General features: G+C 36.6%; 2 protein-coding genes across 2 annotated transcripts; one reads left to right on the top strand and one right to left on the bottom strand.

The window, feature by feature from the left end:
- The first annotated feature begins 3,057 nt into the window (after positions 1–3,057).
- LOC131024855 (aspartyl protease family protein At5g10770-like) lies at positions 3,058–6,762 on the top strand. The gene is made up of 2 exons (XM_057954401.1): positions 3,058–3,426; positions 5,303–6,762. Exons 1-2 carry the CDS (start codon positions 3,255–3,257, stop codon positions 6,589–6,591), a joined length of 1,461 nt encoding a protein of 486 aa, XP_057810384.1. The 5' UTR covers positions 3,058–3,254; the 3' UTR covers positions 6,592–6,762.
- LOC131024856 (protein ENHANCED DISEASE RESISTANCE 2-like) lies at positions 5,304–8,780 on the bottom strand. Its single transcript, XM_057954402.1, has one exon. It carries the CDS (start codon positions 8,454–8,456, stop codon positions 7,590–7,592), a length of 867 nt encoding a protein of 288 aa, XP_057810385.1. The 5' UTR covers positions 8,457–8,780; the 3' UTR covers positions 5,304–7,589.
- Between the last annotated feature and the right edge of the window lie 13,971 nt (positions 8,781–22,751).

Genomic DNA, 22,751 nt, shown 5'->3' with positions numbered 1-22,751 from the left:
CTATATTAAAAAAGAAGTTACTTATAATAAAACAGAAGGTTTATGTTTAAACTATTTATTTTTCTTTTTATTTTCATTTTCTTTAACTTCTTATTTGTTGTTACATTTCTTTTCAAAATTGTGAAATTTGATTTATTATAAAATATTTAGTATGCATATCAAATTAAAGATCACGATAAGAGCTTTAATATGATATATTTGTAAAAATGAAAAAAAATAAAATTTTAAATTATTAAAGTTTTATAAATTTCTCTCTCCTCTCTCATCTTTTTTGAATAAATATATTTTTTATTCTTTTTAATTAGTATTTTATTTTTAATTTTTAACTTTTTTTCTCATAATATCAAATTTTATAATTGTGATATTTTTTTCAATATTCAATTCAAATATATTCAATTGAAATTAATTTTTTATTATATTTATAAGTATAATAATTGAATTAATATTAATTTTATATAAATATAAAATTTAAAAATATTTTTTCGTGCTTTACACTGAGGGCAAATGCTAGTTAAAATTTAAAATCCATGAGTTTTATTTCAATATCTTGTAGACTGAACACAGTTTCTCAATTTGTTTTATGTTGGGTTGGTGGACTTTCTAATGAAATACTATGATTTCATTTATAAGTGGGAACCCCACCAATCCTCTCTCTCTCTAGCTTTTATTTTTTAATTCATTGAATGATCAACTAAAAAGTATAAATAATGTGCAATCAATTATATAAAGTGAACAGACCGACATTGACATTTGAGATTCGAAACTAAAATTAACACATAATTTACATATTCCAAAATATCTTTCGTAACGGTTATTAAACTAAATACTTTATTATAGTACTATATAACATGAGATTTCCAAATCAGGTCACGCACTTTGCCTAATAACACCATATATAAGACTTAAAACTTTAGTCTTTATTTCAAATATTAGTTGTAAAGACATATCATATACAGCGAAGCCAAAAAGGAATAAAGATAGAATCATGCATAAATATATATAGATGGCGAGTGGTTCTAGTGAGAACTATATTTTTCATGAAAATCATTATAATTAATGCATCTGTTGCAAAAATTAATGTATTTGTTGTTAAATTTACAACATTCAGAAAAGAAAAAAAAAATCACTCCCTTCAAAATTTAAACCAAGATGTTGCATTCATACATCAAAATGATGCATCCACTGTAGGGCTGAAAATAGCTATCCGTTCTTATTTTATTTAATAGTTCTTACTTGAATCTCTCCCTATATACAAGGGCAGGGCTAAGAGAATATAGGCCATATACGAATTCTTAAATTTGCTTCCTCTATTTATAGTTAAGAAAAAAAAAATTACTCCCTCCGTCCCAATATAAATGTCCCACTTTCTATAATGGGACGTTCCAATATAAATGTCTCATTTCTTTTTTGGCAATATATTATCTCTCTATACATAATATTTAAATAATTTTTACCAACTCATTTTATCTGCTTTCTACATATTTCTTAATCTCCGTGTCCAAAAGCTACGTGACATTTATATTGGGACGGAGGGAGTATAAATTAAAAACATTTGATTAAATAAATATTTTTTTATCAAATTACTTAATAATTAAGAAATATATAAAAAATTATGTCATTCACTTAAAATAAAATTTATTTGAGATAAATAAAGTTAATTTAACAAAATAGGGGTTGGGCCCTAAATCTAACCAAAAGATTTCGACCAATTAAAATAAAGTTCATTTAACACAATCAAATTTAATTTTACAAAATAGGGGTTGGGCCCTAAATCTAAACAAAAAATTTCAGCCATTTAAAATAAAGTTAATTTGGCATAAATAAATTTTATTTAACAAAAATAGGGGCTGGGCCCTAAATCTAAACAAAAAATCCCTCTATTTAAAGTTGAAAAAAAAAATTACTCCAACTAAAAAAATTTAATTAAATAAATATATTTTTATCAAATTACTTCATAATTAATAATATAAAAAAATATGTAATTCACTTAAAATAAAATTTATTTGACATAAATAAAGGTAATTTAACAAAATAGGGGCTGAGCCCTAAATCTGAACAAAAGATTTCGGCCATTTAAAATAAAGTTAATTTGACATAAATAAATTTAATTTAACAAAATAGAGGCTGGGCCCTAAATCTAAACAAAAAAATTCGGCCACTTAATTTAAAATAAAGTTAATCTGACATAAATGAATTTAATTTAACATGATATGCGCTGGGCCCTAAATCTAAACAAAAAATTACAGCCACTAGTATAGAATGTTGCTAAGAGGAATTGAACCCGAGTGAAGAGAACTTTAGAAATGACCTTTGTCGCTACGCTAAGTTAAAGCAATTCAAAAACTATATGGGTTTTAATTATTATATAAATATAATATTTATATGGAGCTGTATATTTTTTAGGCCCCTATTTTTCGGAGCTCTTATATGGAGATATTCAAATGAGAGCGTACATTTAAAATGAGAACAAAGAACTATCATCAACTCTTGGATTATGAAGATCTACAGTGAATGCATAATGTTAGTGGATGAATATACCACCTAAGTTCGAATTATGGAGAAAGCGATTTTTTTTCTTCTGAGTGCAGTTAATAGCACAACGAATATAGTAACTTTACATGCCAATACAATGTTCGCAGTTTATTTTCGTTCTAATTTTATTTAGTAGTTTTTACTTTAACATCTCCATATAAGAAACACTAAATAAAATAAAAACGGAGAATCATTTTCAACGATTTGATCATTAAGATCTACGATGAATTTGGTGAATTGAATGCAACACCTGGTATCGAATCCTAAAGGAAGCTAAAATTTTTTTTTTGAGTGAAACAAATTTATCAGTGAATGCATTAATTTTTACAACGAATACATTAATTTTAATAGCTTTCACAATTTTCGTAAAAATTGTAGTTTTCACTAAAATCACACCCATATATATGTGTGTGTGTAATGTATATATGTATGTTTGTGATTATAATATTATTTACAGTAAAATATCTGTGACAACAACATTTAAAAAAAGTTGGATTTATATATCTGAAACATTAGAATCATTCAAAACCAATGGGAATAGAATAATATTATCATAGTGGGGTGACCTGTACCTTCTTGAAAAAAAAGATAAAAAGAAGAACATTCCCTATATATGTGTGATGATGGTCTGCACACAAATTCCATAACTTTATTTTTTCATAACAAACAATCAAACTTTGTGGAATAGTATAGCCATAGAAAAAAAGGTGAATTCTTCACTTATGGCCTCTCTGAATGTGAAGATGAGAATATGTTGGTTTTTATTCACATTGATTTCATGTTTTGTGGAGAGAAGCAGTTGTTTTGAAAGCAGAAATGATGAGAGCCATTTTCATATCGTTGAAATCAGCTCTTTTTCTCCGGCAGATGTCTGCACTCACTCTACCATCAACGGTTTGTTGTTTCTTCTTTATTTTTACTCTTTACTTTCTTGCATTTGCCACTAGCATAGATTAGTGGCATAATCTTACGTTCCACTGCGTATCATCAGATGATATCAAGAATTTTCAATATTTTATACATACATGTTATCCTAGCCTCTCTATCTTCATGCATTGATTTTGTTGGTGTGTTCTATACTAATTTATTGTTGAGATCATTTTGTTCAACACGGGTATTTGACAGAGTAAAATTATAATGTATAGATATGTGGGCGAAATTTAATGTAGTATAAATGATTATTCAAAAAAAAAAAAATCAGTCTAAATTAAACAGGACAATCTAAAAATAAATACAAACCAAGTTAAATGAGACGGATGTAATATTTGTTATAAACATATTCCACTATAAAAAGAATTACGAGAAATAGTGACACATTTGTGATGGATCGGATGATATTCCACTCCACTATATGTCGCAATTCATATATAGTGACGGATTCTCCTACTTTAGTGAAGGATAAATATGTCACTATGGTAATTTATGTTTCTAGATATGTGTAAATAAATAAATGTTAAATTTACTAAATTAAATATAATTTATCCGATATATTATCTAGAGTATGAACTTAGTAATTTACTATCATAGGAATTAATTTGGATACTGGGGGTACTGTAGTTCTTGTTTATGGATGCACTTTGGATATTAATCTTATCCTTCAAGTTTCTTTAGTTTTTTTTTTTTAGGTTATATATGTATATTTTCACAGTAAAACTAATTAATCAGGCAATTAATATATGTATTAATAAACAATTAAATTTTAAAATTACATAACGATATACTCAAAACCCAAAACATTTAATTTCAGTCATTAACTACTCTATCATTAAACTAACAGGTACACATATTTTGTTTATAATTTTTTTTTGGATTGTGGTAGATGATAAAATTTCATTTTTAGACTACATGGTCCAAAGTTATTCTTGAAACAACCAATACTTAAAAAATCACATTCAACTTCTTTTTCTGATACTTATATTTATATACACACGAATATATGCATTCACAAATTATTTCATATACCTTTGATACGTGTCAATTTTTTATACGTCTAACATACTTGATTAAATAAATCCAAAACAAATGTTACACTCAATAGTCCCACATATTGTGCAGCATGACCACACACACACTAACACAAAAGTCATTTTCAAGCAGAGATTGTAAACAAACATTCTGTAGCTTAAGAGAAAAGCAAAAATAATACTATATGCTTCATTTTCATCATCTCTATTATTCTTGCTTTCCAAAAAAAAAAAAAAAACTTCCAATAATGCCACCTTTTCTAGATTATTGGAGTTTGATATATATTTTCGTGCAGCACAGCTGGACTCAACATGATACAAGTTATGAAAATTTCATTTGTTTCATAACAATAACAAACAATAATTAATTTTATTTAATTGGTGGCATGTCTGATATTTTGTGTGTGTGTCACTGTCACAAATTCTAATGGAGCCCAAGAAAACAGTAATTGAATTGATATATCGACTTAAATTTCAATTCTAATGATTATTAATTTACTTTTTTTTTATTAATGAACAACTAAATTTAAAATGTACTTATCTCAAAAAACAAATTTAAAAATTTACTTTGTTTTAACCATGCACTCTACCCCTGAACCAACACTTAATTTCTCGGATCATATATTATCAATATGTTATAACATGGTATAGATAATTTATATCCATCAAAAGACAATTGAAAATGAACCTAAACAAGATTTAGTAACAAAATTGTGGATTTAATTACTTAAGTTGCATCTCTTTATTATATTATTAAAATTTTAATGTATATTGCCATTATGTTTAATCAAATACATATGAAACAGGTTTTAACAAGAGACAATCAAGCATGGAAATTCTCCATAGGCAAGGTCCATGTTTTCAACAAGGTCAAAATAAGGCCTATACATCACCGTCTCTAGACGAGGTCCTTTCTCACGATCAAGCTAGGGTTGAGTCGATCCAAGCTCGAATCGATTCTAATTCAAACACAAACACAAACACAAACAAAATTGAGAATTTCAAGTGGGACTCAAAGAAAGCAAATCTCCCCGTTGAATCTGGGCGTTCCCTAGGCTCGGGGAACTACATCGTGACCGTGGGCCTAGGGACCCCCAAGAGAAGTCTCTCGCTCATGTTCGACACTGGTAGCGACCTAACATGGACACAATGCCAGCCGTGCGTCCGGTCATGCTACCACCAACAGGAACCGATTTTCAACCCATCGACCTCAAGCTCGTACAAGAACATATCGTGCAAGTCGGCCGAGTGCTCCCAGCTCTCCTCCGCCACCGGCAGCAGTCCAGGTTGCGCCACCACCACGTGCGTCTATGGCATCCAATACGGCGATCAATCCTTCTCGGTAGGGTACTTCAGCCGGGACAAGCTCACCATATCGGCAACAGATGTTTTCCCGAGCTTTCTGTTCGGTTGTGGCCAGAACAACCAAGGCTTGTTTGGCAACACTGCAGGGCTATTAGGTCTAGGCAGAAATGCCCTATCCATTGTGTCTCAAACTGCATCAAAATACGGCAAATACTTCTCCTATTGCCTCCCATCAACTTCTAGCCATATAGGGCACTTGACTCTTGGCAAAGGTCGGGCCCCGACCCGAGTAAAGTTCACACCTCTCGACCGGTCGCAAGGCACGTCATTCTACTTCATCGATATTGTCTCGATAAGCGTGGGAGGCCGCCAACTGCCTATCCGACAGCCTGTCTTCCAGGCTGCCGGGGGCATCATAGACTCGGGGACGGTCATCACGCGTCTGCCCCCTGCGGCCTACAGCGCGATGAGCGCCGCCTTTCGGAAGTTGATGACCAAGTACCCGAAAGCGCCGGCCTACTCGATACTCGACACGTGTTATGATTTGAGTAGGCACACGAGTGTGTCCATTCCAATCATATCTTTCACCTTTGGAGGCAATGTGAAGCTCGACCTGGACCCCACGGGGATCCTCGTGGCCGTCGCTAAATCGCGACTCTGCCTGGCGTTTGCTGGAAACATTGACGCTAGCAACGTCGCGATCTACGGCAACACGCAGCAGAAGACGTTTGAGGTGGTGTACGATGTTGGTGCAGGGAAAGTTGGATTTGCACCTGGTGGGTGTAAATAGTTATGTCAAGAATTGGTGTTTTTTTTTTTTTTTCAAGTAATGAATGAATGTAAATATATGTGAAAATAAGATAGATTGGAATGGAAAAAGAATCAATCAGCCTAAAACAGAAATTGTCAAGCTGTCCCTTTCAGATGATTTAATGGTAAAGTTGGTTTTCTTGAGCTCAAATGTCATAAGTTCGACTTTTATCGTCCTATGTGGTTCGAAAATTATTATACAAAAACATAGATTTATTCAGTACACACCGAAAGTAATGGAGACGAGTTTCATAAACTAAACAAATAAAAAAAATCTGTCAAGTTAATTTGCTGGAATTTGTAATTGCAAATTTGTTCGTAGCATACCCTCTTCATCATTTACAATTGCATATTTTTTTTTAGTTGTTTCTTTATCACCACTTTGGACTTTCACAAACACACACACATGAGTATTTTATAGATGTAATAAATATTCGGTAGTTCACCTAATATAACACTCCGTGAATATATAATAGGCTTATCGCTCACAAACCACATAAAAGAGGTAAGTTACACAAGAAAATCTTATGGGAATGGAATTTGAATTCGAGATATTATGATCACTGATCACATATATTCAAACGTAGCCCACCCCAAATAACCCTACGAAACCCATTTGATATAATTAGTTTTTAAGATCTGTCAGGCCCAATTTGTGCTCTAAATATGTGGCTATCATTCAAAATCTTGGCTCTTCAAAGATCAACTCATTCCTAGAAAGTTTTCCTGCTACATTCCACATGTGAATTAATTAAAAACGAAGAAACATAAGCAATGTGTGTGTAATTCTTTTCCTTTTATGATCAAAATTGGACAAAAGAAAAGGACATATGTATATGAAGAAAAATTAATATTAACATTCACCAATTGTCATTGCAGATGGAAAAAAAATCATCATCAACATGAAATTTTCAGAAGCTCAATTACCTCAAAAATTGAAAGAAAGAAACAAAACCAAAAATTATCTATCAAATATCTCTAATGTTCATCACTATCGACGGGAAAGACCTTATTACTGGTCGCCGTCGGCGCGGCGACATCTACGAACATCGCCGAGCTCATCTCCATCTGGCAGATCCTCACCGCACCAAACAGCTTCTCCGGCAGCTCCTCCTCCGTCTGCCCCTCCACTAAAAACCCCAAATCCACCGTCACCGCCTTCACGCACCCTAACGCCAGCCGCAAAATCGCGGACGCGACGGTGGAGCTGCCGATGTCGACATCGATTTCCAGATAATCCGCCCCCCGGTGGTAGCAGCAGCTCACCGCCTTGCCGAGCAGGCACGCCGAGTATCTCCCCACCGCCGTCTTCAGAATCCTCGGTCCTTTCACGATCTTATTCACGATTTTGAATCGGCTGTCCCGATACTCATCCGATCCGTTGACGAAATTATTGAGCAGAGGATTCGAGCTGATCGGCTCCCCCTCCTTGCTCGAGAAGTAGAAGACCACGGAGTGGTGCTCGCGGCCGGGGATCTGGAGATTCACCGCGACTATGAACGTCTCCGACGATTTCTTCGAGGCGCGCAGCGCGTTCATGACGCGATTATCGCGCCGCGCGAGGAGGTTGTCGAGCCTGCCGTTGGATCGGATCCAATCGACGCCGGCGGGATCGAGGAGCCACTCGCCGGCGGGAGTTTTGCCCTTTTTGGTGGGGTAATTAGGTCCGCGGACGGAGAAGTGGTCGCCCGGAGGCGCGGCCCAGCCGTTGGATCCGGTGTTGAGGTCGACGTGTTTCAATGATCCGCGGTTGATGGCTTCCTCCCTCCAATCTCCCATGGCGGAAGCGGCCGTGGAAGAGCGCTGGTGGTTGTGGTGCATCTGCATGTGTTTCGACGAGCACATATCCACGCGGTGGTAGATATTCTGTCGCGACGACGGAGTAGGAAGCTCCGCCGCGATTAGCCACCGCCAGAGAAAATAACGGTCGAAAAAAAGGAAATAGATGGGGAATCTGTTTTGGGCGGTTAAATAAGGAGGGAGGGCCACTGCCTTTCATTTATTTCTTTATTTATTGATTCGAATTCTTTTTAGGAATAGAATGTAGAGAGAGGTAGGGGAGGATTCAAATTCATCTCTCTCGTTTCATTTTTCTTTTTTTGGAAATTTATCTCACTAATTAATTATAATGCTATTAATAATAGGATCTTATTATTTTCATGTTGCAAATAAAATCTCGATAATTTCATGTATTCATTCCTGTTTGACTCATTTGAAGGACTCATTATTAATAAATTATTGGGTTAATAGCCAGAAAATACACGAACACATGACCTTCAAAAATAGCCTCAAAATACATCACTTTTTAATTTTGTTGCAAATTGCACACGCGTTGACCACCACCTTAATCGGTGTTGACGTGGCACCGGAATTTTCAGACGTGGACTCACCGGCATTCAAAACGACGTCGTTTTGAATGAGTATAAATAAAAAAAGGAGAAAAATCGTGAAAATCAAAATTGAGCCCTAATTCCTCTTCACTCCCAAACCAGTGCCTCCCTCACCCCTTGCACCAGCCGCCTGCCTCAGTTCACCACCACCACTCCAGTTCGTCGCCGGCCGCCGCTCGTCTCCGCCCTCCTCGCCACAAGACGCCCGCGCCACCCACCCCTGCTCTATTCAGCAGCCGCGTCACCTCCAACTTCGAGACATTGTGCCGCCTCCACCACAATCGCGGCCAGACATCGCCGCTACACTGCTATTTCCGGGCCGCCGCCGTTCTTTTCCATCTATAAAATGTCGATCGCCTCCACCGGGTTCCGCCACCACCGCTCAGGCCAGCCGCACAGCGCGACCTTGTCTCCAGCCGCCACCTTCCACCACCACGGCACGAACTTCTCAGTTTGCCATAAATCTACCAAGTTTGCAAAACCCCCAAATCCCCCACTGAGCCCTAGATCTTCGCCAACGACGTGCAATCGACGTCGCAGCAACCAACCTCTACATCTGCGCTGCCCGTGGTAAGTTTTGGTCTTTGATTTTCTTTGGCAAACCGATGATGGTGGAGATTTTTGTAGTGGTGCTTATGGTGGAGGTGAGGGAAAACGGTGGTTGCGGTGGTTGTGGTTGTGTTCAAAGGGGCGAAGTCATGTTGCTCAGCCTTTGAATCGGAAAGGGAGGCCGGTGATGGCTCGCCGGATTCTGGAAATGTTGACGGCGGCGCGGCGGACCGCCTAGAGCAGGAAGAAGGCAGTGGAATGGCTCGCCGGAAAAGCAAGGATTTTTTTTTTTAATTCTTCAAAATATCAAAACGACATCGTTTTGCCCACGTGGCTTGCCAGCGTGTAAAAAAAGTCACGTGGCTGTCCATGTCATCGTCGGTCAAACTTAAGAGTTGCCGGAATTTTCACTGTGTGCAATTTGCAACAAAATTAAAAGGTGATGTATTCTGAAGCTATTTTTGAAGGTCATGTGCAATTTATAAATTTCATGAAAGTTCGTGTATTTTCTGATTATTAACCCTAAATTATTTAAGAGAGCTGGCAATAGATTTAACATTGTCACCTTTTTTTTAAATATAATTGACATTGCTCTCTGTCTCTGTCTCTCTCTCTCATATCATGAAATTGGTCGAGCTTCATTATGTTTGACGAAGAAGAACATTAGCCAACCTTAAATAAATTCACATATTCTTTTTATTTATGTGAGGAGTTTTACTTTCATTGATGCTTCCAATCTTGTTCATTAAGGAGGCGTTTAATTTGAGCGATAAAATACTAATTGATAAAATAATTTAATCTAATAAAGTATTTAACTTTCATGATTGAGTTTGTGGATAATTGGATCTACACATTAATCATCAAATTGAGCAGTTAATTATCACCTTAAAAGTTGGATGGAGTATTTAATCACTTTCCAATTTTATCAATCTGATCTATTTCATTCATCCATCAAACCAAACGCCCTGAGAGTTAAAGAAGCTTTAAAGCCATACGAAGTGAAATTACATTATCCATGATCATTTATATCGAAATGTCGCAATACCTGTGAATATGCCATTGCTCTATATATTCATAGCAAATCATTAATCAAGTGCAGATCACCAAATTGTATAGCACACAACGGCTACCTGCAACAGAAACATAGCTAAAAATAGAATTGGAGCCCTATATATTTCATAAGTTAGAGATGCTACTTCAAGTCTCTTCAGGTCCTCATCCAACTCATCTTTGAGATTCAACTACCTTCAAAGATGAGCTAGTTACCAAATTCAGATGTCAAACCCTACGCCTGTTTCCATTAGATTTCGTTACTGTCTGCAAGGACTCTCGAGGTACACTACAAGCTACTAAAGCCACTGTGATAGTTCTCTCTTTCTCATCTAGGTCAGTTCACAAATCAATGAAATCAAGAGGACATCAGTACGCACAAACAAGTGAAGCGCCAAAAAAGTCATTATTCTCAACAATTTCATAGAAATGGGACAGTAACAGACGTCTCATTACTTTCTAAATACAATGCAGCTCAGTAACCAAATTGACAATTGTCATTGCATCTCAACAAGTGTAAGATAACCCAAAAATGTAATGGGGAAAGTAAACCAGCCACAGCAATATATACCTATGGCTGTCACTAACCATAATATGTATAATCAGAAGATTGGTGCAAGCCATACTTTATCAGCAACTAGGACAGACATTTCAAATAACTGCTCGGCAATGATGGGCTAAAACAAAATGTTAAGGCACAATAAACACTCGATACTTCTAAGTTATAACAGATAATACCATAAATGATAAGAACAAGAACGGAATGATTATATTTAATGCTTTATGAGAATTCCTAATCCACTTTAGCACCAACAAGATATATTTCCATTGTCAAAGATCAACTTAGCACTCACATTCAATCATAAGTGATAACTGAAAGCTTTACTTTCACTTTCTATTGAAGCTATATAGTATAGATTATTTATGAAGCAAACAAGTAAGAAATTTCAGTTATATATGCAGCACTACTTACAAACTGAAATTCACATGACAACATACATTTTAGAAGAACGGGTAAAGATTGACTTACATATCCAGAGAACATACAGAAATGTTACAGCCATTATCATCCAACTATAATTGTTATTTTACATTCACCAACATATATCTCCCACAAACCTCTAAAATGAAGCTATCAAGAATTGGTCGCGTTTAAATTGTTATACAAGAAACTGCTAATCTCCTCCAAGTGAACTTACATGGGAACTCAGTAAAAATGAAAGAATCCACCAAAGGATTGCCTGAGACAAGGAAAAGCAATCATAATATAACCCAGGTTGTTACCCGAATTGGAATAATGTTCTCATGAAATAAAAAACCAGCTAAACTATCTTCAAAGTTCAAATATGGTTAGTTCTAGCTTCTCACTATCTAACTGTCAACTCTCTAGAATTTTAATTTTATCCAACCATTATCAATGTGATGGCAGACTGATGACTGGATGTTTAGAAAAACATTCAGATCCTCATCCGATAACCCACACATTAGATGAGGTAGATGCAAGATACTGCCTCTATTTATGATAGACATTCATCATTGAGCCTTCTGACTTGAGCTATCATCAAATCCACATAAACAGCAATAAAACTTTCTTACGTTTAGAAGGAAATCCATAGCTCAATTTATTGATTCTCTATTTTCCTTTCGACCAACAACTTCAACAAAACTGAAAGAAAAATAAAATTGCACTGTACAAGATCGTAAGAAAACCTAATTACCCAAAACTATCTAAGTTAGTTTCAAACGAGCACTTAAATAATCGCACAACAGAAACCGAAGTACAAAAACATTAACGAATCTAAATAAACACTAAATTTGACTAAGTAATAGAACAGCAAACTCTACTTGCCTCTTTAACATTTCCATAAACGGAAGTGAATTCACTGCTTGCTTAGTGCCTCTTAGTTCTTCCAGGCTGCTTGTCAGTTGCCAGTCTGTAAACCCAATAAACCTGCGCGCAAAAACACATCAACGCAAAACAACACAAATTCGATCAATATTGTTCTGATCTCACGGTGTAGAGATTCTGACCAGAGCGAGGACGTGAGCAACAATGAGAAGAACAACCACGAGCGGTACGAGATCGAGAAACCATGGCCGAATCATTGTTAGCTGGGGTTTCGCCATTGAAACTATCTTGATTCTTAAACCCTTGTTTGTGCGTGATTTTCCCTCTCTGTAAAAGGGGGGACTCGATCTATTTACTGCTATGCCCTCCGATTATTTAAGCTCCGCCAAAAGTTAGACACCAAATTAAAATTCATGTATGCGAAATATAAAGTGCTACTACCATTAAATAAACTTTTTTACTCTACGCCAAATTATTAAAAAGGGATAATAAATTAATAATAATAATTTTTCTGATCAAAGGATAATACTAATATTTCGTGTCTTCAATTTCATAATTTTTCATAAATTTCTCTAAATTTTGTTTTCTTATTAAAAATTTCAAACTTTTATTAGTATTTTTTCATAAAATATTTCGCGATCTAAATTTTTAAAAACTGAAATATATATATATATATATATATATATATATAGAGAGAGAGAGAGAGAGAGAAAGAAAGGTTAAACAGAGAATGACAAATATGTAGAGAATAAATAATAAATCCTGAGCCTTGATTTATGCCATCTAACGCACCAGATTTTTCCTAATTTTCAGTTACATTAATTAAATTCAAGGACATGCATGTAATTTACTTTTTATCATTAACAATCATTCCTATATTTAAGGTAGATATGATTTTATTATTTATGGAATATACGCTGGAATATCAAACTTAATTCTTTCATGCATTAAATTATACTCCATGTGATTTCTTTTTCTCTATAGTCGTTTCCAATATTTACAATGTTGAACTCCAATGTTGTCGACGCAATTTAAAATTTGGTCAATATATTTTATTGTGATGTTCGTAATTTTGTTATGCTTGTTCTAAAAATTTCATGTTAAATATTTTATGTCATTAAAAAATTCGAATATTTTATTTATGTGTTCATAATTTTTTTAAGCTTGTTCGAAATGTTTTCTGTTAGATAATTTATGTCTGCAAAAAAAATTCAAATATTTTATTTACATGTTCGTAATTTTTTAAAACTTGTTCAAATTGTTTTATATAAAAAAAACGAAAAAAAAACATATTTTATAGCAGAAACGAAAATAAAAGCAGTTCACTGAGACATAAATGAACATAGCACAATTTATAAATGAACAGAATATAATATCTAAATGACCAGATATATTCAAATTAGTTGACGCATGAATATCCCCAAAATTCCAAAATTGCTCATTCAATTTGACAAAAAAAAAATAGCAGTGCAGACCAAAATAAAAAATCAATTAAAATATATGAATTATAGCTAATTAAAACAACAAAATCTCAACAATCAATTTGTAGATCTCAACAATCATCCTCTCAACAATTATAGCTAATAATTTATGTCTGCAAAAAAAAAAATTCAAATATTTTATTTACATGTTCGTAATCTTTTAAAACTTGTTCAAATTGTTTTATGTAAAAAAAGCGAAAAAAAAAACGTACTCCCCAAAATTTATAGCAGAAACGAAAATAAATGCGATTCACTGAGACATAAATGAACATAGCACAATTTATAAATGAACAGAATATAATATCTAAATGAACAGATATATTCAGATATTTACTTGACGCATGAATATCCCCAAAATTCCAAAATTGCTCATTCAATTTGACAAAAAAAATAAACAAATAAATAGCAGTGCAGACGCAAAGCTGCAGCCTGCAGACCAAAATCACAAATCAATTAAAATATGAATTATAGCTAATTAAAACAACAAAATCTCAACAATCAATTTGTAGATCTCAACAATCATCCTCTTGTCGTACTTCCTGGTCGGTCGCACGCCGAATTCGGTCGACAACGCCAACTAGCCTCGTCGAAAATCCTAAAAGCAGAGGCGATCATTTGAAAGCGAAGACCTCGGTGTGTGACGATGATTGGTGAGGGATGTCGATTCCAGAGGAAGACACGACGTCGCTGGATTTTCAGAGTCGCAGTGGCGCAGCAGATTTCTTGACAAGAAGGTGCAAACTTTCGGTTATGGTGAGCGATTTTGAATAGAGAGAGAGATTGTGATATGAGATTTTGAATAGTAATTGTAAATGGGAGATTAGGTAGATATGGGGGATTGGAAAGATTTTGAATAGTAATTGTAAATGGAGGATTCGATAGATATGGGGGATTGGAAAAATTATAGATTTGCCCTTTCATTAATTAAAACTCATATATAATGAATATTTAGAATTTAAGAAATTGAAATTAGGAATGAATCAAAACCGTTAATCTCCATTAAATGTGGGGTTATGATTTATTCTTTATATTCTCTATACATAGGGTCATTCTTTGTTTAACTTGACCCTATATATATATATATATATATATATATATATATACATAGGGTTGGGTTCCGGTAGTATCCAAGCTTATAATAGATCCGTAGATCTAAATCTAAACCACACATTTATGACATGTGGCGCATCAAGATGGTGACACGTGGCAAGGCATTTCAAGGCAAAATCTGGATAGGGGTAAAATTGGAATTTAATTTTCGAAATAAAAAAAATTAGATTTTCTCAAAATAAGTATATTTTAGATGCATAAAGTTTCATACGAGAATGCATGAACTTTCATATAAAAATGCATAAAGTTTCGTATAAAAATGCATAAGATTTCACCCCACCCCAACCCCACCCCCCCCACCCCTGAACCCCACCCCCACCCACCCCCTACCCCCCCCACCCCTCCCCCCCCCAATTTTTTTTTTATTTTTTAAAAATTGATTTTCTGACCACTGACCCACCCCTACCCCCCACCCACCCACCCCCCCTCCCCCACCAATTTTTTTTTTTATTTTTTTATTTTCTCAAAAACTGATTTTCTGACCACTAATTTTCGAAAAACTGATTTTTACATGCATAAAAGTTACATGTTTTACATGCATATACTTTCACACAAAAATACATATACTTTCACACAAAAATGCATTACATTTTTTGAAAAAATATAATTTTTTTTGGGCTGGAGGGTGGGTGGGGGGTTAGCGGTCAGAAAATCTGTTTTTAAAAAAATAAAAATAAATTGGGGGGTGGGTGGGTCAGCGACTCAACAATCATAAAATCAATTTTGAAAAAAAAAATTGGGGGGTGGGAGGGGTCAGTGGTCAGAAAATCAGTTTAAAAAAAAAAAAAAAAATTGGGTGGGGGGTGAAGCAGGGGTGGGGCAGGGGTGGGGTGGCGAAAATGCCAGATTTATTAAAATGAAATGCATTTTTTGTATAATTTAATGCATTTTTATGTAAAATCTTTATGCACTTTTGTTTGATTTTATATGCATGTGAAACATGACTATTTTGGAGGTGGTAATGGGGAGGGTTGGGGGGTGGTGTGGGGGTGGGGTGGTGAAAATACCAAAACTGTAAAAATCAAATGCATTTTTCTGTTCAAAGTCATGCATTTCATGTGAAAACTTTATGCATCTTCGTGTGAAACTATATGAATCTAAAATATATCTATTTTGAGAAAATCTAAAAAATATATATATTTTTTTAATTATTAAATCCGAAAATTACATTCCAATTTTACCCCTCTCCATATTTTGCCTTGAAATGCCTTTATGCATCTTGATGCGGCACATGTCATAAATGTGTGGTCTAGATTTGGATCTACGGATCTATTATAAGCATTGGATACTACATGATCCCATTCCTATATATATATATATATATATATATATATATTGGTGTAACACATGGACATGAAAAAGAGGTATTGGCCAGTAAATACATCAACTTTCCCAATTTTCTAGAATATAACATCATCTTTAGTTTTTGCTCCATAATACACCACTTTTACGATTCTTCTGATTCCTCCCATGAAAATTTCTGAAAATTCAAAAACTACCCCAAGCATAATCAAAATTGCAGAATAACCCCAACATCAATTCAAAACAAGACAGAATACCCCATTTTGTTTTTTAAACAGTCTAACAAGTAATCAGGCCCAACATGCTTCCGTAACACTTCAAATAAATCTTAAATATAAACCAACATTATACCTTTGTCGACTGGTCTTCTTCAGGAGTCAGTCTGTTGCGTTTTACGACTCGTCTGCCCACCTGGCACGTTCCAACCACGCACTCGCAAGAGATGGTTGCAACATTTCTCCTTCACTAAGCGTCGACTCAATACTATGTTGGAAAATATAAAGAAAATATTTTTACTCAACCGGAATAGTTGGACGAAAACTAAGCGTTTATAGAGGAATTATATAATAATTAATTTATTTCATAAAATCTTCCTCAGGGAGAAGACTAACTTGTTTAGCTACTCATTAGTAGCTAATATTTGTGTACATAAAAACTAAAAGAACTAAAAACTAGAATTAAAAAACTTTTGAAAACTGGAATTTAAAAGATTACAAAGATAATTTTTCCACAGAGAGAGTGCTATCAAAATGTGTTGTGATTTTCCGGATGCCTTTCTCTCTTCCAGAGCTTGTCTTTAAATAGAGGTGTGAAGTCCTCTCTTCTTCCTTGGGTAGTTGGCCTCGGATTCCTTTAATCATGGCCAGCTAGCTTGGATAGTGACAACCATTTTCTTTTGTCGGCCCTGATTGCCGACATTTGTTAGTGTCATCACATGGTGCTGGACCCTTGTTCTGTGATAATATTGGTAGGGGCCGGCTGCTTTTTTCTTCCACTCACGTTTGTCCTGGAACTTTTGGTGAGGGGTCGGCTGCTTTTTCTTCCACTCACGTTTGTCCTGGAACTTTTGGTGAGGGGTCCTCCTGTCATTCCACCCTTTTTTCGTTTTCTTTGTGGGTGCGATCCTTGCTGTGAATCACATGATTCACTTTGCTTTGTCGGGCACCTTACTTTTTTGGTGCCCGAGGGTTTATTCCCTTTGGAGTCTGACGCTCATCATGTTCATCAGACCGGAACCTCCTTCTGTCAGGCTTTGGGAAGAATCCTCTTCCGAATTCCGGTTCCTTCTGCGTTGAACATTGATCGCAGATTTTCTCAATCCAATGGCCCAGATGAGCCATATTACAAAATTTGCGACGAGTTTCCTTGCTCCCCGCTATCTTGTTATCCCACAACGTTTGCCTTTTATTTTCGAAGGATTTTTCGGCAAACGGGGTCGTAGTTCCTGTCATGGTGTTAACCAAGAACGTTCCCAGATCTGAACTCTAGTAGAACTTGAATCTGGACTTCATTTTATCCATCTCTGTGAGACAGACCCATAGACCCCATGCTCGTCTGGTGGAGATTTGGTCCTCCTTAAATGTTGAGACGATTGCGGCCTGGAAATCGGGAACTTTGATCCGGTTCAGGGCTCCCGTGTCAGGTCTCTGAAGCTTGATGAAGTGGAAAGCTTCATGGATTCCTTTTCCCACTGGCTCTGGGGCTGCACTGAATAAGTACAATTCCAGAACATCTCCCATTTTGAGGGACTCGTTGTTTTCCCATGCATCAAACACCGTTTTTTGGATCCATTTGGGTAGACCCTTGATCTCGGTGAAGGCTGGAGAGGTGGTATAAACTGAGGCCAAAGCCCCGAACTCATACCACTCCTTGACGTCGTGTGGGTTGGCTCCTGGAGTCGTCCATACCCGAGGATATTTTCCTCCAACATCAACCCGGCAATTTCCCGGATTAATGCCCTTTCTTGTGAGAAGTTTCTCCCACCTGTCTTGATATATCTGCCAAGAAGGAGAAATTTCAATAAAATCAGTGTCAACCTTAACTTGGCCTGTCATTGGCCTAAGATTGACCTCTTCCTCTTTTACCCCAGAGGTGGAGGGTTGACATGTTGACTCAGGGTGTGACCCCTTAACAACATCTTCTCCTTGAGGATCCGGCTGTGAAACCATCACCTTAGGACTTGGGCTAGGGGTACTTGAATCCCCTGCTACAGGTAATCCGCCCTGTACGGAAAGCATTGCTTTAATCCGTTTTCTCGGATAACGCGCAAGAGCGGCTTGTTGATTACTTCTTGAAGATTGAACATCTTCATGAAGCAAGCATCGATTTGGTTAGATACTTGAGCTTCGTCAGCCGCTTGTATCTTCCCTGCTTGTTTGGTGTGTAGGACACACTTTTGTCATTCTTGTTGTAGCAGCTCTAGACTTTCAAAGAGCTGCGCCTATTTTGCTTCGATGGCCTCCACCTCAGGGAGCTCCATCTTTTGTTAGGAAATCTGCAAGAATATTTTCATTAGATTTCAGAATAACAATATCATATTCATAATATTGACATTCCGCTTGCCATCTTAGCAATCTAGCCTTTTCAGGTTTAGATTCTATCTTTTTTGTTAAGAAAGCTTTAACATTAGTGTTATCTACTTTCAAAAAGAATTTTTTAGCAAGTAAGAAAAGCGGCCATTTTTTAAACGCCTTTCGCACTGCAAAGAATTCTTTTTCGTTGATGTGCCATCGCACAGCTTCGTTGTCGGAGAAAAGACCGCTACAATATCTGCAAGGTTCTTCTCCATAAGGGGTAATCTTTGTGAGCACAGCTACCCACCAGAAATCACTTGCGTCTGTATAGAGGACCAGGTCATCCTCATCTTGTGGTATTGAAAGTTTTGGGAGATTTTTGCAAATCTCTTTTAACTTCTTCATACCCTCCCGATGCTCCTCTTTCCATATGAATGGAACATCTTTCTTCAGTAATGGACTGAAGACTTTCCGGTGCTCTGCAAGATTTTTGATAAACATTTCTGCAAAGTTAACAACTCCGAGAAAACTTTGGAGCTGCTTCTTTTCTTTGAGATCTTCCGGAAATCCCTGGACTTTTTCAACAATATGATCTTGTAGAATTATTCCAGATTCATCGATCTCGATCCCCATGAATTCCATCTTCTGGGTGGCTATGACTGCCTTCTTTTCAGACAGCACTAGTCCTTCCTGTTGGCAAACATCCGCAAAGATCTCCAGATGCCTAATATGTTCATGCATGTTCTTAGATGCAATAAGAATGTCATCAATATAAACAAACATAAACGATGAATAATCTTCGAAGAGATTATCCATTTTCCTTTGGAATATCTGAGGTGCGTTGGCTAACCCCATTGGCATAACATTCCAGACATAATGTCCCTGTGGAGTTGAGAAGGCTGTGAACTTCTTACTCCCTTCATCCATGCGAATCTGGTAGAAACCTGACTTGCAATCGAAATTTGAGAATACCTTTGCACTTCTGATGCAGTTGATAAGGTGTTCTATACTCGGGATGAAATATCCGTCAAACTCAAGAATATCATTAATCCCTTTATAATTAATGACCAATCTTGGCTTTCCTCGCTTGATCTCCCCATGATTTCTTACCAGAAATCCAGGACTGTTGTAGGGTGATCTTCCTTCTTCGATCAATTTCAAATCAAGGTGTTCCTTGATTATACTCATCATATCCTGTTGATCTTGAGGGTTCATCAGGATAGGTATGAACCTTACGAACTCATGCTCCTTTCCAGTTTTAACTTTTAAGGTAGCTTTGAGCTGGTTCTTGTCCCACCATGCCAAAGGATTTTCATGGTAACGCTTCTGAATTTTCCTTTTGACGTCGGCAATGGACACCTGTTCTTCTTCCCTGATATCTTTGTGTGATATCAGGGATACTTTGAGGATTTGAGTTTCTTCCTCGGAGAGATCTGGTAATCCCTCAGTTCTGCATTTGAGCAAAACTTCTCCGAATCTCCTTTGATCCTTCATTTGGGGTCTCCGGAGTCTGCCATCATCACCACGCTTGCTGCGAAATTTGATTGGCATTGAGCGATGAAAAGCTCCATTGAGCCTTTGCACAATGATCTTGTGATCACAATTGGTTGTGAATACCAGCCTCCTGGCTTCATTGTCCTGTGTGTACCGCTTGAAGGTTTGCAGAAAATTATTTCCAAATAATATATCTGCTCCGGTATCATGGAAATATATCGGTGGAGTCTTGACTTTGTACCAAGGTGTCTGTCCTGTACCTTCGATTAATATTTCCGTTTGTTTTACTCCCTTTGATAGGAGTAAAATCTTTTTGGAGAAATCCCTTTCCCGCAATTCGAGGCAGTTCTTCTTCAATTTCTGCTGGAAAGACTCCCCGTTTTGCTGTACAGATTCCTGCTCCTGAATCCACATAAGCAGCAAAATATTCTGCTTTGAATTTCTCATATAATATCCCTATAGAGATGTATATCGAGAATGGACTTGTCATTAGATCAGCAATTTCTGTCGGCCAATCGTAATCTCCATTCCACTTGCTTTCCACGACCATGGTTGATATTTGTCGAGGAAATTGCGTCCTAAGATCAGAACGTCAGTTTTTTGTCCGGCTTGGCCTTCGACTTGTATTTCAAAGCCTCCGACCTCCAGAATTCCGATATATCGGTTGCTTTCTGGATTTGCCAAATAATACAACATGTTACAAGGAAACTGATTTTCCTTGTTAGTTGTATCAAATCTTGTGGAAACCCTTCTCCATCCTTCTGGACATTTGAGCTTGATTCTTTTGTCCGGAACTGGTATTTCCTGAATCGCCCTTCTCTCATATGACTGAGAGAAACTTCTTGTTATAGACCCTGAAGTTAGCCTATTTCCCTGGAACGATAGCCTTGGTGCTCCCAATCTGAGACTCTGATTGTGGTTTAGCACCTGCTTGTCTCCTACATCGATGTCGATTTCCCCGATCTGGGGAATCTCCACTCGGTTTGGATTGACTGCCTTGGCTACCTCCTTGAATATTTCTGGAATTTCAATAAATTCTTTTCCCAAAAATAATTTTATGTGGTGGGAATTTGATAAGGCATACGAGACTTGATAAGTCAGTGAGTATGGCCTATTTCCTCCCGTCATAAGTTTCTTCTTTTTGTAGTCCTGATAGAGCGTCAGGGCTCGGCTGAAGGATGAATCTTGTAGGTTATAAGCGATTTGTGGGTAGAACTCGGTTATAATCTTCTTGGCATAGAGATTGCCCGAAAAAGCTCCAAAAACTGATTCTCTGGCATCTCTGATCCTTTTGTCACAGAGTGCAACATCAATTGGTTGATCTGTCCCTGGGAAAAGGGAAGATTTGATTACCAACTGAATTGCTCCAATATGAATCCATTTCATCGTATTCGCGACTTCTGGCTTCATTCTCTTAAGATCCCTCCGTATATCTTCGGCTGGAACCAGCTGGATTTCCACTTGATTGCTAGTAATCTCAATTGGAAGCGCCAATTCTTGACTTGTAACGCCAAAATAGACATGATGCTTCCTTTTGAATGGAATCAAGCTATGTAAGACTTGATTCAATCTCCCATTAGAAAACCCTTGGTATGTTTGTACCTCCTCGGTTTCCTTCTTGAGTTTTTTCACGAGCTTCTTCACCACTTCTTCTTGTGGGATGAGAAAATGACTGGTAAATCCCTTCTGATCCTCTTTCTGAGTGTGGAAAACCTCGTTTTCTTCTTTAGTCTGACTCGTCTCCGGTTGATCCATTGGTCCAATCTGAACCTGAATCTTCAGAACTAAAGACTTCATCTTGTTCGTATATACTCTCATCAGAGGATATATCTTCAAATTGATACACGGGTATCAATTTCTGGTAGTAGAGGGCATCTTCGATATCCTGTGTGGATTCAAATTTCTTTATCCCTCTTCTCTCGTTGTATGGGCAATTGGTAGAGATATGCCCTTTTGCACCGCATGTCCAGCAGTTGTAATCTTTGAAACTTTCATTTGCTTTGGCTTGAGTACGCCTGAAAGTTTTCCTTGCCGGGATTCTCTTTTGAGATAAGAATCTGTTCCTGGATGGTCCGCTCCGTTGGCCTGATTTGTAGGAGCGTGCCTTCTGTCTGGTCCACATAGTTCTTGGCTTCCAAGAACTTTTCCTTGACCTCTTTTCATAGGGTTGGTACCTATGTTTCTTTCTGCTTTTCCGTTGATACAGCAACTCAGCACCAATCTCTGTTGGAAGATCAATGTTGTCGCACATCAATGGAGATTTCTTGTTGAGTTTCCTCAATCTCTTGAGATTCCTCTGGTCCGCCGCCTTCTGGCACCATTCGGACAGCTTCTTGTGAACATATGACATCCTTCTTGACGCACTGTCAAGAGGATATTCTCCGGGTGACACGTATTCATTG

The sequence above is a fragment of the Salvia miltiorrhiza genome, chromosome 5, assembly GCF_028751815.1.
Source record: "Salvia miltiorrhiza cultivar Shanhuang (shh) chromosome 5, IMPLAD_Smil_shh, whole genome shotgun sequence".
Lineage (NCBI taxonomy): Eukaryota > Viridiplantae > Streptophyta > Magnoliopsida > Lamiales > Lamiaceae > Salvia > Salvia miltiorrhiza.
The sequence above is the reverse complement of the archived record's forward strand: the minus strand, read 5'-3'. Positions and strand labels throughout refer to the sequence as shown.

What these genes read in the sequence shown, in the direction of transcription:
- LOC131024855 (XM_057954401.1), top strand. Translation starts at nt 3,255, where the DNA reads ATGGCCTCTCTGAATGTGAAGATGAGAATATGTTGGTTTTTATTCACA. An exon ending in CACTCACTCTACCATCAACG is followed by an intron (nt 3,427 to 5,302) that starts GTTTGTTGTTTC and finishes CATATGAAACAG; the next exon opens with GTTTTAACAAGAGACAATCA.
- LOC131024856 (XM_057954402.1), bottom strand. Translation starts at nt 8,456, where the DNA reads ATGTGCTCGTCGAAACACATGCAGATGCACCACAACCACCAGCGCTCT.